The sequence below is a fragment of the Acanthopagrus latus genome, chromosome 2, assembly GCF_904848185.1.
Source record: "Acanthopagrus latus isolate v.2019 chromosome 2, fAcaLat1.1, whole genome shotgun sequence".
NCBI classification, from domain to species: Eukaryota; Metazoa; Chordata; class Actinopteri; order Spariformes; family Sparidae; genus Acanthopagrus; species Acanthopagrus latus.
Genome location: NC_051040.1, coordinates 23769585 through 23787314, shown reverse-complemented (window position 1 = coordinate 23787314; position 17730 = coordinate 23769585). Strand labels below are relative to the sequence as shown.

The 17730-nt window shown below is 41.2% G+C and overlaps 1 protein-coding gene and 2 long non-coding RNA genes across 5 annotated transcripts; 2 read left to right on the top strand and 1 right to left on the bottom strand.

Annotated features, from left to right (window-relative positions):
- Nucleotides 1-2472: 2472 nt before the first annotated feature.
- LOC119012012 lies at nucleotides 2473-3951 on the bottom strand. Its single transcript, XM_037085456.1, has 2 exons — nucleotides 3063-3951; nucleotides 2473-2997 (listed from the first exon to the last, which is right to left on the bottom strand). The coding sequence occupies exons 1-2, from the start codon at nucleotides 3878-3880 to the stop codon at nucleotides 2511-2513; spliced, it is 1305 nt and encodes a 434-aa protein (XP_036941351.1). The 5' UTR covers nucleotides 3881-3951; the 3' UTR covers nucleotides 2473-2510.
- Nucleotides 3782-6030, top strand: LOC119012047. Its single transcript, XR_005072346.1, has 2 exons — nucleotides 3782-3902; nucleotides 3939-6030. It is a non-coding gene; the product is annotated as an uncharacterized LOC119012047 (long non-coding RNA).
- A 1131-nt stretch (nucleotides 6031-7161) lies between these two features.
- On the top strand, nucleotides 7162-16535 carry LOC119012036. 3 transcript variants are annotated; one of them, XR_005072345.1, is made up of 11 exons: nucleotides 7162-7225; nucleotides 8159-8284; nucleotides 8452-8741; nucleotides 8896-9222; nucleotides 9503-9548; nucleotides 9625-10164; nucleotides 10999-11240; nucleotides 13620-14773; nucleotides 14942-15576; nucleotides 15729-15764; nucleotides 15940-16535. It is a non-coding gene; the product is annotated as an uncharacterized LOC119012036 (long non-coding RNA). The 3 variants fall into 3 exon arrangements; XR_005072344.1 differs by having other exon boundaries at nucleotides 13620-15127; nucleotides 15940-16532; XR_005072343.1 differs by having other exon boundaries at nucleotides 13620-15127; nucleotides 15729-16533.
- The last annotated feature ends 1195 nt before the right edge of the window (nucleotides 16536-17730 follow it).

The following is a 17730-nucleotide window of genomic DNA, read 5'->3' as shown; positions in this document are numbered from 1 at the left end:
AGAAAAGGGCATCGATGCTGCAAGACGACAAGTTTCAGTCAGCCTGAGGAGCAGCAGGGCAACATGAAGGAGCCTCATCTTGTCTGAACTGCAGAGGTCTGAACAATCACACCGAGCACCGTGTGGTGTCAAATCAACAGATGCATCTTTTTTTATATTCCTGAGCAAACCCACAAATCTATCACATCAGTCATCACAGCAGATCTTAATTCTGCTGTTTTGAGAAAACACAAAACTAACACAAAGAGAGATTTCTTCCTCCTGTCTGCTCTTTTCTTATGTTGCTGTCTGAGAGGAATCATTCACACACACAAGAAGAGCAGATGTAAAAAAGCAGATAGAGCTTAAAATACAGCAGAGCCAGAAACACACAGGTTAAGCAGTGATAATTTAAACTGAATAAAGCAGAATCTTTGCTCGTCCAAACACTCAGCAACAGTATCACTCTGACTCCAGAGTCATGAGATGAATCACTGCAACTGAAACGACTGTAACCTGTTCAGATGAGTTACAATGAAAATTCTTGCATCCATAAACGGAGAATAGAAACAGTTGAACAGGAAACTTCTGATGCAGCATCGCCTCTGAACACCCGATGTATTTTCTCACTCCACCTGATTTCATCATTTCAGTCCAACTGAGCGGCTTCTGTCACAACTTCATCACCAAACACTGACATTTCCTCGCAGAGCTGAAATATTTACAGTCTGGAGAGCTTCATTACTGCCAACATTTAATCACAGAAGCAGACAGAAGAGAAGACGTGAGGACAAATATTCTTCCTCTTTCTGACTGACTCTCTTTTCTCTCCCTGTTTCTCATCAGCATGTCTTGTGTTTCTCTCTCGTATCATGCTTGACTGAGTGTGTGTCGATGCCCTGAACAACATCCTTCGAGTTGGACAGGAAGTGAGGTCACGTAATAGACGTGAGCTGGATCAGCTTTATCGGTGGAGCCATGACAAGATCAACATATGACAGAAGAAACGATGCAGAACAACTTTAAATCAGACCACTGGATTTAACATCACAAACATATTTTTTTTCACAAGTGGCATCTGCCCTTCTACTGCTAACCTTCTCTACACATGTAAACACATATACAGCAGGAATAAAGAGCTTCTGTGGCGTCCCTTTGTTAACATACTGCTGAGTGCTGCACCAGCAGCCACAACCAGCTGCCAGCTAGAAGATCCAATATACAGCGCTGCTGATTATGTGGCATCAAACCAAACTGGTTCATTTATCAGTTTTGTTAACTTCCCATCATGAATTGGCTTCAAATGTCGCTGAGTGGAGGAAGAAATCCCAGACTGAACAACACTGATTAATACTGAGAAAAGACACAGTGAATCATTTAAAAGTGATCCAATTGTTCATCTCAATAGAAACTGTCATTTTGTGACAGGAGACCTGAAGACACAAGAGTTTTGGGATGTTGGCTTTGATGTTAACTTTGAGGTAGACTGTGATGTAGACTGTCATGTAAACTATGATGTCGACTCTGATTTTGTCTTTGAGGTAGACTGTGATGTTAACTGTGATGTTGACTGTTATGTAAACTGTGATGTAGACTGTGATGTTGACTTTGAGGTTGACTTTGATGCACACTGTGATATTGACTCTGTTGTAGACTGTGATGTTGAATTTGATGTAGACACTCATGTAGACTTTGATGTTGATTGAGATGTTGACTTTGAGATAGACTTCGAGATAGACTGTGATGTAGGCTTTGATGTTGGCTTTGATGTTGACTTTGATGTTGATGTAGGCTATGATGTAGGCTTTGATGTTGGCTTTGATGTTAACTTTGATGTTGATGTTGATGTAGACTGTGATGTAGATTGTGATGTAATCTATGATGTTGACTGTGTTGTAGACTGTCATGTTGACACTGATGTAGACACTGAAGTAGACTGTGATGTAAACTGTGATGTTGACTTTGATGTTTATTGTGATGTTGATTGTGATGTAGACTGTGATGTTAACTGTGATGTTGACTGTTATATAAACTGTGATGTAGACTGTGATGTTGACTTTGATGTTTATTGTGATGTTGATTGTGATTTTGTATTTGAGGTAGACTGTGATGTTGATTGAGATGTTGACTATGATGTTGGCTTTGGTGTGGAATGTGATGTTGACTGTGATGTAGATTGTTATGTAGACTGTGAGGTAGGCTTTGATGTTGGCGTTGATGTTGGCTTCGATGTTGACTTTGAGGTTGACGTTGATGTAGTCTTTGGTGTAGATTGTGATGTTGATAATGATGTTGATTTTTAGGTTGACTGTGTTGTAGACTGTGATGTTGACACTGATGTAGACTGTGATGTTGACTGTGCTGTTGACTGTGATGTAAACTGTGATGTAGACTGTGATGTTGACTTTGAGGTTGACTGTGTTGTTGAATTTGATGTAGACACTGATGTAGACTGTGATGTTGATTGAGATGTTGACTTTGAGGTAGACTGTGATGTAGACTGTGAAGTAGTCTTTGATGTTGGCTTTGATTTAGAATTTAATGATGACTGTGATGTAGACTGTGATGTAGGCTTTGATGTTGACTTTGATGTTGACGTTGATGTAGAATTTGATGTTGACTGTGATGTTGACTTTAAAGTAGACACTGATGTAGAGTGTGATGTTAATTGTGACGTTGAATTTGAGGTAGACTTTGATGTTGACTGTGATGTTGAGTGTGATGTAGACTGTGATGTACGCTTTGATGTTGGCTTCGATGTTGACTTTGATGTTGACTTTTATGTTGACTTTGATGTAGGTTGTGATGTTGATTGTGATGTATACTATGATGTTGAGTTTGTTGTAGACTGTGATGTTGACTGTGATGCAGACTTTGATGTTGACTGTGATGTTGACTGTGTTGTAGACTGCAATGTTGACTTTGATGTAGACACTGATGTAGACTGTGATGTTGACTGTGATGCAGACTGTGATGTAGGCTTTGATGTTGGATTCGAGGTAGACGGTGATGCAGAATGTGATGTAAACTATGATGTTGATTTCGATGTAGACTGTGCTGTAGACTGTGATGTAGGCTTTGATGTTGGTTTGATGTTGGCTTTGATGTTGGCTTTGATGTTGACTTTGATGTTGATTGTGATATAAACTGTGTTGTTGACGTTGATGTTAATTGTGACGTTGACTGTGATGTTGACTTTGATGTAGACTGTGATGTTGAGTGTGATGTACGCTTTGATGTAGACTATGATATAGGCTTTGATGTAGACTGTGATATAGGCTTTGATGTAGGCTATGATGTAGGCTTTGATGTTGGCTTTGATGTAGAATTTAATGTTGACTGTGATGTTGGCTGTGATGTAGACTGTGATGTAGGCTTTGATGTTGGCTTTGATGTTGACTTTGATGTTGACGTTGATGTAGGCTATTATGTAGGCTTTGATGTTGGCTTTGATCTTGATTGTGATATAAACTGTGGTGTTGACTTTGATGTTGATTATGACGTTGACTGTGATGTTGACGGTGATGTCGACTTTGATGTAGACTGTGATGTTGATTGTGTTGTAGACTGTGATGTTGACTTTGATGTAGACTGTGATGTAGACCGTGATGTTGACTGTGTTGTAGACTGTGATGTTGACTGTGTTGTAGACTTTGATGTAGACTGTGATGTAGACTGTCATGTAAACTGTGATGTAGGCCTTGATTTTTACTTCGATGTTGACTGTTATGTTGACTTTGACGTTGACTTTGATGTTGACTGTTATGTTGACTTTGACGTTGACTTTGATGTTGACTGTTATGTTGACTTTGACGTTGACTTTGATGTTGACTTTGATATAGACTGTGTTGTAGACTGTGATGTAAACTGTGATGTTGACTGTGATGTTGACAGTTGACATAGACTGTGATGTTGACTTTGAGGTACACTGTGATGCTGATTGTCATGTTGACTTTGAGGTAGACTGTGATGTGAACTGTAACGTAGACCTTCATGTTGCCTTTAATGATGACTTTGATGTAGACTGTGTTGTAGCCTGTGATGTTGACTTTGATGTAGACTGTGCTATAGACTGTGATGTATACTGTGATGTAGACTTTGATGTTGACTGTGATGTTGATTGTGATGTTGACTTTGATATAGACTTATCTTGACTGTGAGGTTGAGTATGATGTTGACTGTGATGTTGTTTGTTCTTTGATATAGACTTATCTTGACTGTGAGGTTGAGTATGATGTTGACTGTGATGTTGTTTGTGGTGTTTGCTTTGACGTAGACTGTATTGTCAACTAACTGTGCGTTAATGGGTGAGTATAACAAGCATGTTGAGCTTCACAACACTATCAGAAGTTTGGAAAAAGGGCTATAAAAATAGAAGACCATTTACCATTTTCATACATACATTCTCACTGATACGTACAAACTAATCACAATTACGTCCATACATACTCTCTCACTCTTATGCCTTGCATGGCAGACTCCACCATCAGTGTTTGAATGTGTGTGTGAACAAGTGTTGAGCGGTCAGAAAACTGAAAAAGCACTGTAGAAATGCAAGACAATTCACCATTTACATACATACATACATACATACATACATACAGACCTATTCTTACGTACATCCCCACTTTTACATACATACGTACAAACTCACTGTTACGTACATTCCCACTTTTACATACATACTTACACACTCACTATTACGTACATACCCACTTTTACATACATACGTACATACTCACTGTTGCGTACAAATTAATTACAGCCATGTACATACATACTCACTCTCTCACATATACATACTCACTTTTACATACATACATGTTAACTTTTGCGTATATACCCATTTTTTATGTAAAGTATTTTGATGTATAACAATATCAGAATACTAATGAGTAGACACACAATATAAACATTCATTAGAGAAGGGCAAGGACAATGTTCAAAGCTGAGCTGAACCAGTGGAGATGTGGGCCACCAGGAACAAGGTATCCAGAAGAAATCACCCCAATCTCAAATACGCACACACACGCACACTTGAAAGATCAAGCCAGTGGTGGACAACTAAACACAACACACAGGAACAATTCTTATCCATCCCATCCCATTCACAGGCCTGCCTCCAACCCTGCACCCCTAAACACTTTCTGCACGAAGATTTTTGGAATTTGAACAGTTGACACAAAATTCACTTTGGATAGAGAGACGTCTTTTTCAATAGCTTCCAGGTCATTTGATATATTGACTCAAAATCAATGCTGCAATGTCTTCTGATACTAGTTGAATGGGAAAGACCCGATTTTATTGGATTTTGGTGGAATTCCTATTTCAAGTCTAACCTTCAGTCATTCACTAAAGTCAGTGACTGATCTAGATTTTTTTTTAAAAAAACTGTCATTACAAATAGATACAAATCAACACCAAATGGCCTGAAACAGGCTCTGAAACACTTTGTGATGCATCCTGTTCACTTTGCACAGGGACATGTCGTTCTCAATATTCAGAAATATGATCTCTCTTGTTTGATCCCACTGACCCTCCGAACTAAAACTAAATGACAATAACACAAGACTTAAAGGAAAATCAGCGTTTTCACTATAAACTCTGATGTGCTGCAGTCAGCATTTTATTATATAAATGACAGTCAACAATCCCAACGTGTTCTGAGCCACATTTACTGTCAGTGGTTTCTTCCTGTGATGTCACGGCGTACCTGTGGTGTCAGATCTTCAGACTGTGAGAGCTCTCTGACTGTGAGAAGTTTGATTTGTGCTGCAGAGTGTGAGCAAAGCTCAGATAGTTAACACTGAGATCTGATGTGAATCTCTTTTCAGCTGTCATGGGCTCAAACATGAACAAGCAGTTCAGGAGGAGATTTGACGTTTAGAGATTTGAAGTTGGAAACATTCACACAGAGAAAAGTACATTATGTGTAGTGAAAGTACTATCCACTGTTTCCTCTGAGGGATGTGGTTTCTTTACTTTAACTTAATTTCTTTTTTATTATTCATACAAGAATGTTTTAATTTAACAAAACAGGTAGAGATTTGAGATTTGATGAAAAGCATTTCATTTCAGGCTCAGTGTTTGTTTCTTTTCTCTTTAATGTGATTGATGAGTGACACCTTCACTGACAGGCTGATGGAGGCTGCTTATTATTACTTGTCAGAATATAATGAACATGTAATGAATTTAAACACAAACAGAGGACCAACATTAATACAACTCGAGACACACAAATATGTTCCTGAAATATGAATTTAATGCTGAAAGAACTGAATGTCAACACAGTCCTTCAACCTGACATGAACATCTTGAAGTGCCGTCCTCAAAATGTCTGAATTGTCAGTAATTCTGTGTCACTGTGGACAGAATAACACTCCACTGCTTTAGTTGACCTCCTCAACATGTTAGATTGTACTCAGTGATTTTGTTTTGTGACATGTGTCTGTATAAATGGTTTTGATTTATTGTCTAATAATTAAATCATCTATATTTATCTGTACAATCATTTCTACCAGCAGACACTCACTGAACTTCTCTCAGTATCATGACTATTCTCCATTTCTCACCTCAAACTGAAATTCAGATTGTGATGTTGAATTGTTGAATTTTCAGCAGCTAAAATCATCACTGAATTACATTTCTAGCCACTTTACATCAGCACCAACAGTAAATCATGTCACAGCAGAGACTCACAAACACTTTCAGACACAGTGACGCCGACACACACACACAAACACACATACAAACACACAGTGGGTTGGTAACCTTGAGATCTGGAGAACTATGAAATCTGATTTCATAGTGCTGATGTCTCGGTGCAGCGACACATTTTATCAGAGTGTTGAACTATGTAGGAGGCTGTTGTTGTTGGTCGGCACACATGTCAACACACCAGATATAAATTGGATGTGTGTGTGTGTTTTATTTCACACAGAGAGGGTCAGAGGTCATTTATGTGCAGCAGAAAATACAGGAAAACATCTGCCGCTTCAATTCACATCCCTCTGAACGACAATACTCAACAATGAGAATGAATTTTACAGACATGACAGGAAACTTGAGACTCTTCACACAGAGAGCATCAAATGTAGATTTAGTTTTCACCGCGTGTGATTTTGTTTCTGTGTGATTTTGTTTGAAAGTCACAGGATGAGAGCAGACTGAGGAGAGAGAAGTCAGAGCTCCAGCAGCAGCAGCAGCAGAGTGAGGCAGCAGCTCCACAGCCTTCATTCACTCTCAGGTGTGACTGACACCAAGACTTCATACTAACACAGCACACAGAGAGTCCAGACTGCATGCAGACAGAAAGTCTCTGCTGCATCACACAATCAAACTGTCAGAGGTCAGAGCAGGACTGATGCATCATACAACACAGTGCAGCCTGCAGGCTGATGGGAGCACAGCAGGCCTGAAGCTCTCTTATTCTGATGTCATATGTTCTTATTTCAAGATGACTTCTAAAGCTTTGAGGTCCAGACAAGTTTTGGTTAATCTTGTCTTAAATGTATTTTCTTAAAACCTCAGACCACACATGGAGTGAACTATAGTGAAGCTTCTCATTCAGTCGAGTAAAGTTCATTTATTTATTTCACATCCTGAAGAGATACGAGACGCCCAACTGATCTCCATCTTCTTACTGAACCTCTCTGACAGCAGATTAACAACATGACTCACTGATCATCAGCTCATTAATGAGACTGTATGAAGGTTTACATTAGTGCAAGCAGCAGAACGCCTGTGTTCATGTTCATTGTTAGACGTGACCTCTAGTGGCCGTAGTCGCAAAGAAAGAAATCAGACGATGGAGTGTAACAAGTGACAAAGTCGGCAGATGATCGCTGCTGGTGTCCTGTGTGAAACCAAAGTCAACACTGACTCATTTTAACCTACGTACTGAACTTACATCACATACATACATGACGTTACTTGGTAACCCAGGAGGAGGACTTCAGCTGCCTCTGTCAACCAGCACTGAGCTGGATCCACCTGCACACATCATGTTATCAGTGACAGAAGTCTGGAAGTCAGTGTGTGACATGAGATCATTTAGCACTGTGTTTGAATAAAGAGTAAAAGGCTCATTTATTACTGTGACAACAAAGTGATTATTCCTGCAGCTGTGAAGAAATTGCAGATTTCTCAACAGGACTTTGGTCTGCTGTTAAACTGTCAGATATGTGATGCAGTCTGGATGTCTCGTCCTCTCTGGTGGAGCTGAAGTGGAATTATTCACTGAAAGCAGCTCTGAATACATTTAATCCAGCAGAGCCCTGGAGTGGCCGAAGATGAAGCCGGAGAAGTGAGGTTGAAAAATGTTGTTTTCTCTCTACAGACCTGTCTTGTTTCCTCTAATCATTCTGATCTTTTCTCTTTTTCCTCTTTCTTCCTCCTCCACATTTCCTTTTATCTGTCTTTATCTTTCCTTCCCTCTCCGATCTGTCCACCTCTCCTGTCATCTCTACTCAGGAGGTCCATTAAGTCTCCAGATTCAAAGCTTTTGTTTGAATCCATTTCAGCACCTTCCTCATCTTTTATGGATGTCATCCTCCACTCGCTCAGTTCTTTTCTTCCTCCCAGCTTATTGTCTGACTGATAAGGAAAATAGATTCAGCTCCTTTGACAAAGTGAGAGACAGAACAGAGTTTCTGTGACCGACGCTACTGAATATGTTCAGTGTTTAGAAAAGGAAACGTTGCTCTTGTACCTGCTCTTGACTGAAAGATGATGACGGGGCATTTTGTTGGATCACCATGACAGTGAGTCAGCAGCTGCAGTCCTGTAGTTTTCTGTCCAGTTGTTTCAGAGCAAAAGACAATCTCTGAAATAACCTGCAAATTAAAACATGCTGCTGTGTTGAGTTGTTCCCATGTAAGTGTGACTCTTCCTGTCTAATCATGAAATACCTCACAGATCGATCCTGTCAGTATTCTCTGCTACAGCACCAGTCCACCAGCTGATGGTCTATGTAACGAGGCTCGGTGCTGTTCCTCCTCCTGTTGAGATCTGACTCTGGAGCAAAGCGGCACTGTTTCCTCTGCTGTCTCCTCTCCACGTCTCATTGGCTGTAGCTCACAGCTGTTTAGTGTCCAGATAACTGGATCGCTTCAGTTACCGAGTGGAGAGTTTGTGAGGCGGCGTATGCTGGACTGGACCCAACATGTGACATACGCAGCCCTGTACACAGCCGTACATCTGATACATAACAAGTCTCCTGACGGTCCTGAGAGTCAACATGATGTTAGTATAATGTGAATTTAGCCACAACACACACTTGAACACACACAGCCACATATGGAGCCACAGAGTCTCATTTCCATTCTACTGCATCCTGAGTGTGTGTGATGTGTTTCTCTGGTGAATTACCATATAAATAACTGCCACCGCTTATCAAGCTTTGTTTAAGAAGCCAGAACAGAGAGACAGACTGAGAGAGGACACCTCGCTTACTTCAGAAGCTGTGACTAAAACTACTATCTCATCATATTCTGACGGATACTTTTATATTTCTCTCTGTTAGATACGTTCATTTATGTTCACACTGTGACAGCATTCTTCTCTGGAAGGTAACCAGTCAGTGAGGATGAAACTATAGAAAGGAGATAACAGTGAACTAATTGTGGTGTAAATGTGTCTTTTCAGATCAGAGGTTTAATTACTGTGTCTTTGCCTCGTCATGAGCAGATGATGACAGCAGGAGAGAAACAGGTTTTTATGTCAGAAGAAATTCATCTGCTGCCAGAAGGAGTCTTCACACTGTCACTGACTGTTCAACGTACAATGAGAGAAGCACGATGTGGAAAATCATCCCAACGGACAATCTGCCCTGTCACACTAACCTGCTCCAGCACACAGTCTGATCCCAGCACAGCGTTTGTCCAGCAGCAGATATGTGGGACACATTCCAGCTGATAGGTGACAGCAGAGAGCGAGCTGTTAAACCTGCTCAGCTGTGACAGAGAACTGAACCGACCTTTACATTTCTCCAACACAGTAGCTCCACTCTGGAAGAAGGGAACGGTCACTTCTTGTCCTTTTGACCCTGAAGTGTCCATAATTCATTCTCATTCAGATAATGAAAGTGTTAACTGTGCAGGGAGCAGCTTTGATGAAGCTCTCAGCAGAGAGAAACACAGTCACAGGAAACTCCAGGAACAATTCACCACACTGAGCATCTGTCTGGTAATGAAATGTGTTCTTAAGGAAATATGACTCATACTGTAGCTTTTATCACAGTTAGAGCACCAGAGTCCAAACAGCTTTGCTGTTGTAAAAATCTGTAGTGATGGATATGCTTCAGGGATCTGAGGGTGTGTTGAACCCCAAAGTGCATCCAATCAGATGCATTAACCAGAGGATCCATCATGTTCTCCATGGAGGTATCATCGATGGTGTCGTGTACTTTAGGAAATGATGGATTGTGATAATTCTCTCTTTGGGAAAGTCAATTGAATTCGACCGTCTGAAGTGCAGATAAATCTCTGTCAAGTGGAGTTTCTACTGTTTGTCCTCAGGGTGCTGGCCCGTGTTGTTTCTTTCTCACTGTGTCTTTCTCTCTCTGTCTTGGTAATTTATAATTCTGACTGTGTTAAAATGTAAAAATATCATATCATTCAATATGCTAAATGTGAGATTCATCAACATCATGTGAAGGAAAACGAACATTTCTGTGAACACGTGATTCAAATGAATATTCACTGAGGTGCCGACATTTGTTGCGATGATTGCTTGTGTTCAGTGGAGGTGGTGAAACCTGGAGGAGGAGATTCTTCCCCTCTGTCTGCCACACTTCATGTGCTGTCTAATTAACACTGAATCCAAAGGAGCTCAGAGCACATGAAGCCTTCAGTGTGGCTCATTTAAAGTTCTCTCGAGGAAGACAAATGTGCACGACATTACAGATATTATATCTTAAACAGTAACCTTAACTCACCGTCCTCAAACACAGTCACACTGCATATATAATGAATTTAGACATTCAGTGTTTCCTAACCAACAGTTGCTCTCTGTCTCCAGCCAGAGTGTGTGTGACTGTCAGCGAGCTGTCAGTCTGCAGGGAGTTCAGGCCAGCTCTTCTCTCTGCTCTGCTGCAAACAGCCAGGCTGTTTCCTGACGCCTGTCACAGGACCAGATGCTCCTGTTCACATGATCACTACAAGCTCCGTCCTACCAGCCACCCCGACAGCAGGGAGCGCTGGGTGAAGAGGAAATGTTCATGTCAGTGTCGTTCTGTCGGCCTGCAGAACGATGATCATAAGGTGTGTTTCACTGAAGAGTCTGACATAAAGACCAGGGGGAGGATGTACTGTTGAACCGTTTCATGGACTAATTGCTCCGTCAGTCACAGAGCAGCAGAGAGAACAACTGTGAAGACGCTGGACTCCATTTCAACCAGACAGAATCACTGTGGCTCAAACACTGCAGGAGTGTTCAGTATGTACAAGTATCTGTGTGTCTGTGCTGAACACGTGCACGACTCTTCATGTCACTGAGAGTCGAGCAGTAAAACTCTTCTCCATGATGTTCAGACTCAGACTGTCAGCAGGTCAATATAGGAGAGCAGAGCACAAATCTCCCTGATTGTGTTTTCACACACTCTCCTTGTTTTCCTTGTTGAGAAAGCTGATAATGTTTGAACAAAAGGTGAACATTAGAATAAAAGCTTCTTCTGCCAGTCATTGTTCTCAGCTCTACAAGTCCAGAGCTGTTTAACAGAGAGTGGGAGAGGAAAAGCCAGAGACAGACACTCAGTACTCCACTACTGGACTGTGTGCAGAGGACACAGATCTCTGCTGGGGGAGATTTTATCTTCCTTCTCTCTCTTTGTTTCTTCTTCTGTCTCACATTTCTCTCTCACTCCATCCTTCCCTCTCTGTATCCATCGTTCTCTCTCTCCCTCTCTCTCTCCAGTGATAGATAGATGTATCAGGGCTTCATTACTTTCAGTCCTGCTGCAGTTCCATCTCATCAGTCACATCCATTATGCTGCATTCAGACTGTTTTATAATATATATTTTTCTAAGCAAACTTTGGTTAAAGGTAATAGAAAAATGAGACCTGATTCTGGTAATTAGTTTGAGGAGGAGGAGCAGTGAGTGAGATAAAGTGCTCGAGGCAAAGACCGAAGGAAAAAAAAGAAGACATTACGATGACATATAGTGAATCTCTGAAATTATAAATCAAAGAACTGGAGTACACAGAAGATCAGTGTGTGTGTTGACCACACAAGGTGAGAGTGTTTTCTCCAAGCTCTCCAATCATACAGAAAATGTTTAGAAAGTAGAAAATGTAACAATGATGGCAGTAAAGATCCCAGTTTGTATCAGTTCAAATCAACTCAAACGTCTCAGAGACACAACATCTCCTCATCCAGCTGCTGCTGAGACTGATGAACAGCAGCACTCACCTTCAGGACCAGTCTGCATGACAGCTGAAGACAGAAAGGTCAATAAATGTCTTTCAGGGACAAAAGAGTGTCTACATCAGTCACTGCAGCACATCAATTGAAGTAAAGATCAAAAATGCTCCATTTTCTTTCTGCTCCAACAATTTTATTTGATGACATCACAACAGTTTTCATAATTTGCCTCATGATAGATGATTTTTTGTGCACACTGTTCATCCTTAAATGACACGAGTGTGGACGAGAGATAGATGGATGTATCTGTTGTCTTTAATCACAAGCAGATGCTCCCTGCCTGCATGTGTTCTGTATTTACTGGAATCTGACAGTTTTAACCACAGAAGTGTGGATCAATGCAGCGCTGCAGGAGAAATGTTTGGCTGTGACTGAATAATAATCCTTCATCCTCCTGTTCACTGGAAGAATGAGAGTCAAACAAAGGATGGATACTGTGTGTGTGAATCACAGAGTGATGACTGTCAGACCTCAGATGAAGCTAGTGACATTAGTAAACTAAGTTAAACTACCTGAAACCTAAAACTAGCAGGAACTTTCATGAAGTTTACATCTCAGGGTCAGGGTTAACCCTAACCCCAGTGCAGTTTATCTCAACCTCCAATGAAAACTAACATTTAACTCATTGTATGTGACTGTATCTCCTCACCTCCAAAGGTCCATATAGTGGAAACACATGCTGATCTCTGAGACAAACTGATGCTGCTTTACTTTTCCTCTGTCGAGACACTCAGCCAGCTGCAGTCTGACATGAGAAATATAGAACAGCCAGACAAGTTTAACAGAGCCAAACTGTTGGATGGCTGCCGGCCTGTATTACATCATAGACACTCACACAGGAGGAGGACTCAACAGTTATAATCAATACTGCATGTATACAGCAGCAGGAGCTTCTGACTGCATGTTCACTTCCCTCCATGAATATTTCATCCTGTTCTGCACACACTCAGTGAAACTGTCAAACAGTCTTATATTGTCATCGACTGATGACGCGTCCAGTTTTCATCTTTTCTCTTCATCACTCCTTCATGAAGCCGTATGTTCATGTAATCTGATTCACTTCATGTTCAAGTAAAATCTGATTCAAGTCACACAGGAATACACAGCTTCCTGATTTGTGTTACTATGTTACTCCATTTGTTTACAGTGACAAAGTGATTATTGTCACATCACAGACAGTTTCTAATTCATCTCCTCCACTTGTTTCTCTCTCATAAAGCTTCTCTGACAAACACAGCAGCCATGATAAATGATGAGCAGCCTCGTTAGAGGAAGACAGAGGAGGTGGAACAGCTACCTGTGATTATAATGATACTCAGCAGATGAAGAGCACTTACACACTGAAAAAAGAACAATGAGAGCAGCTTGTTGACTTCAGTGAGAAGCTAAAAGACCAGAGTGAAGCTGAATCAAAGAGTGAAGCAGATGCTGCTTCTCAGACAGAGACTGGTTCACACAGATGTTTACTACGACACATACATGATGGTTTTATTTTGAAAGAAGCCAGTGTGACAGTTACAAGTGGTTATATGAACCCTGCTGTCTTTGAGTAACACACACAGTAATGCGTGTGTGTTGGAGGCAGGTGGCAGCTTTTGTATGTTGGCACAGTTGGACGTCTCATCATCTGGTGTGGGAATCATTTTACAAAACATAAATCTTATCAGCTCTCCATTTGTATTCTGAGCACAGTTCAGGTCTCGTGATCATGTTCAGAGTTTGTGCTGCTCTGACATCACAGTTACATGTGAACTATTGACACTGTGACGTTTTTGACTCATTCTAACTCTAACAGATGATTCACAGCACAGTGGGACACTTGGTCCACCGTGAGTGTTGACATCTGACTTTGGACACAAGAAGAAATCTCACTGGATGACATGAGGGCTGGTGTCTCTAAAGAAGAGAACAATGTGAGTTAACAGAGACGGAATAATAAATCTCTGCCTCACTGTCTTTAAATTACAGCGTTATGTTTCTTTGCTGTGAGTGAACCAACAGCTGCTGCGTCACTTCATAAACGAGAGAACGGAGGAGAGAAGATGATCGATAGCCACTGAGAGGAGAATAGTGGGATGTTGCTGTGACTGTGGTCTCAGTGTTCAGTCGTCTGAAACATCAACAGGTTTAGATAAACAGTCGCTGATGTGAAGGCTCATTCGTTTAAAGCTGCACATTAATGATGTCACAGCAGAAACTCTGTCAGAAATGGACTGGAATTCTATTTTCACACAGACAAAGAAAACCTCACTTTAGAAAAACACAAACAACACATCATTAAAATGTGGGCCGGTGTGACTCAAAGGCTTTTTCATTTGTTATCTGTTCTAAACTTCAGAGATACAGCAGGCCGCTGAGAACTGAAGAAAAAAGGTGAGACGTGAAAAAAAAGTGATCAGCGATGCTTTTGTGAACACAATAAAAAGTGGAACACCAGCGTTACACTGCTGCTCGTCTCCCACATGTTACTTCAGGTGATGCTGCAGTACAGCAGCTCTCCACATGTTTCTGCTGCCATGTAAAATTAAAGCTGTTCCACAGAACAGAGGTCAGAACCAGGACCCTGAGGACGACCCTCCACTGGAACTCTGGACCTCTCAGGTACTGACAGCTTGTGCAGCAAACTCCACCTGAACCCAGCAGCACTCTGGACGACCCAGTATGTCTGAACCCTCCTACTGCAGACATCCTGCCCTGCACACAGACAGCCTGCTCTGCCTGCCTGATGTAACTAAATAACAGCTCTGGTGAAAAAGTTCTCCTTGTTTGGGACTTTTGTTCAGCTCTCAGAATGTTTGTTTCTCTGGAGATGTTTCTACTGGTCACAGCAGGAGAAGCACAGGTGTGATTAATCACACTAACGAGGTTCTGTTCCACTGTAGTATGTGGTTCAGTCAGTGAGAGAGCAAACACACTAACAGAGCCCAGCAACCAGCGTTAGTGTCATTAATGACACCTGACACTTTCCTGCTGCCACGTCTCACAGTATGAGCCATGCAAAAGTCACAGAACTGCTGGTGAAAGATTCAACTGTGTTTGCTGAGTTCTTCTCTCAATACATGAGAAAATTCATCTGTCACTCCTCATCCTGATGTGTTTGTTCCTGTAAATGTTGTCTCATTATTATTATTATCTATGAAATGAGATGGAACACCTGCATGTTTTAGTCATAACCAGTAAGGTGTTCTTCTTTCCTCTTCTATTATTCAAATGTTACAGCTTGTTGCACATATTTGTCTTGTGGATCTGAATTTATAGTCATATTGATACCTCTCCCAGTTTATTGTCCATCACCTCTCCATCTCTTTTTACATCATTGTCCCATCAGACCGGCTTGTTGGAGCAGCAGAGGAGGAGAGAGACGGTGAGGAACAACACTGTCATGTTATTCAGTGTTTTTAAGGTCACCACACCAAACAAGGTTTTTAAAAACCCTGTGGTGAAGAAGCTGTTGACCAGCAGAGATGACACCAGCAGGAGGTGGCTGATGTAATGAATGTCACACTTTGTTTTGTTTTGTATGTCTGGCCTTCACCCAGGTAACTGACTCCGGGTTTCTCTAGACTGGAATCTCTTCCTGAACAGAATAAAGCAGAAAAACAGCTCAACAGCTGAAATAAACAACCTGCTGAGAAGCAGCATCATGATCAAGGCAGGAGGAGACGTCAGGTTTAGGAGCTCATAATCAAAGTCTTAAGAACGAACTAAGAAGAGGAGCCGAAGTTGTAGAGAGAGGATGAGAATGAGGCTGTGTGACCTGGATGATGGCCTAAAGCTTTAAACTATAACAAAATACCACATTCACTTTTATTTTGGCCAGTAGAGATTTAGTATTACACAGAGACTTGACAACATTATAATTGATCAGTTTCAACAAAACATTAGTACTTTGACTTCAACCCAAATTTATACTGAAGAACTGTTTGTTATCAGTGTGAAACTAAAACACAGCATTCATTCAGTTTCTGCTTTGGTTCAAATTAAAGGCAGTGAAAAGCTCAGCTGCAGTCTGTGTGTGTGTGTGTGTGTGTGTGTGTGTGTGTGGGGTCCGTCCTCGACCCCCCACTGAGCCGCTGAGGTGGAGGCTGTTCAAATAACTGTAATTAGGAGGAAACAGCTCAGTGACAGGGCTGCTCTGTCCTCACCTTAGCAATGTTTCCATCAGACACAAACAGTCCAATAAATGATTTAACATGAGAGCTGTTAGATCAGATCTGACATTTGACATGAGGTCCACAGTTTGCATCAGATGGTCTGATTAGAAATGAGGTTCAGTTCAGTGAGTTTTCAGTCTGTTTGATATGGAAACAAAAGGATCACATCATAAATATGTTTGTTTACAGACTGCAGTGTGAGAGTTCATCCATACACACACAATACATCCATTACTGTGTTGTCTTTATTCACAATATGAAGGATGAAACTCACACATGGTCACACTCTGTTTCACCTGGAAAATACTTTTCAGAGTCATGTACCAGACCTGCTGAGACATGTCATTATGAAAGCACTGTCTGTGTTTCCTCAGTCATCTGCTGTGTGAAGCCCTGTGAAGTGTAACTTGAAGTCAGCATACAGTCATACTGTCTCTGCTCAGAGAGCTCACACACACCTTGTAGAGATGGTGTGATGGGCAGAGCTGACAAAGTATTGTGTGTCTAACTGTTATTATATAGAGTGAGTGAAGAGAAACATCAACAGTGTGTGAAGACAGACAAATGAATGTTGAGCTGTGCAAACAAGTTGTTGTGCATGATGAGATGACACTAACACACACACACACACACACACACACACACACACACACACACACACACACTGCACTTATTTTAGGGAGAAGGTGAATGCAAATGAGACTGAACATCTCGGAGCTGAAGAGAGAGAAAGGAGAGAACGAGGGAGGAGAACAAGGACAGAAAGGTGAGAGCGTCACAGCCCACGAGTGACTCTGCATTCATGGAGGAAACAAACTGTTCTGAATGTTGCTGTGAACACTGTGAGAGGCAAAGACAGAGCAGAGGAGAAGACAGAGCACAGCCACAAACAGCCACTGGCAGCTCAGCATGAACAGGAAACATGTTTCCCTTTAAAACTGTCAGAAAGAGATAAAAGCCTCTCTGGTCAAATGTTCTGCTGAAAGAAACGTCTCTCTTCTTTTACATCATACAAGATTAATATTCACAGAAACAAGCATCACACTGAGACATTACTGTATATTTTATACAAAACTCGTGCTGAAAGTACTGATGGACAAAATGTCTTAAGAGGTAAAGATGCAGGTACTGAATCATTGGACCTTGATGTTTTTGTTTTAATTGTTCATGTTAAAA

Bases quoted from the DNA above. Each gene is read 5' to 3' on its own strand.
- LOC119012012 (XM_037085456.1), bottom strand. From the start codon at position 3,880: ATGTCAACTGTCAACATCACAGTCAACATCACAGTTTACATCACAGTC. The intron at 2,998-3,062 runs ATCAAAGCCTAC...AGTTTACATCAC, and splicing joins AAAGCCAACATCAAACCAAC to ATTCTGCATCACCGTCTACC.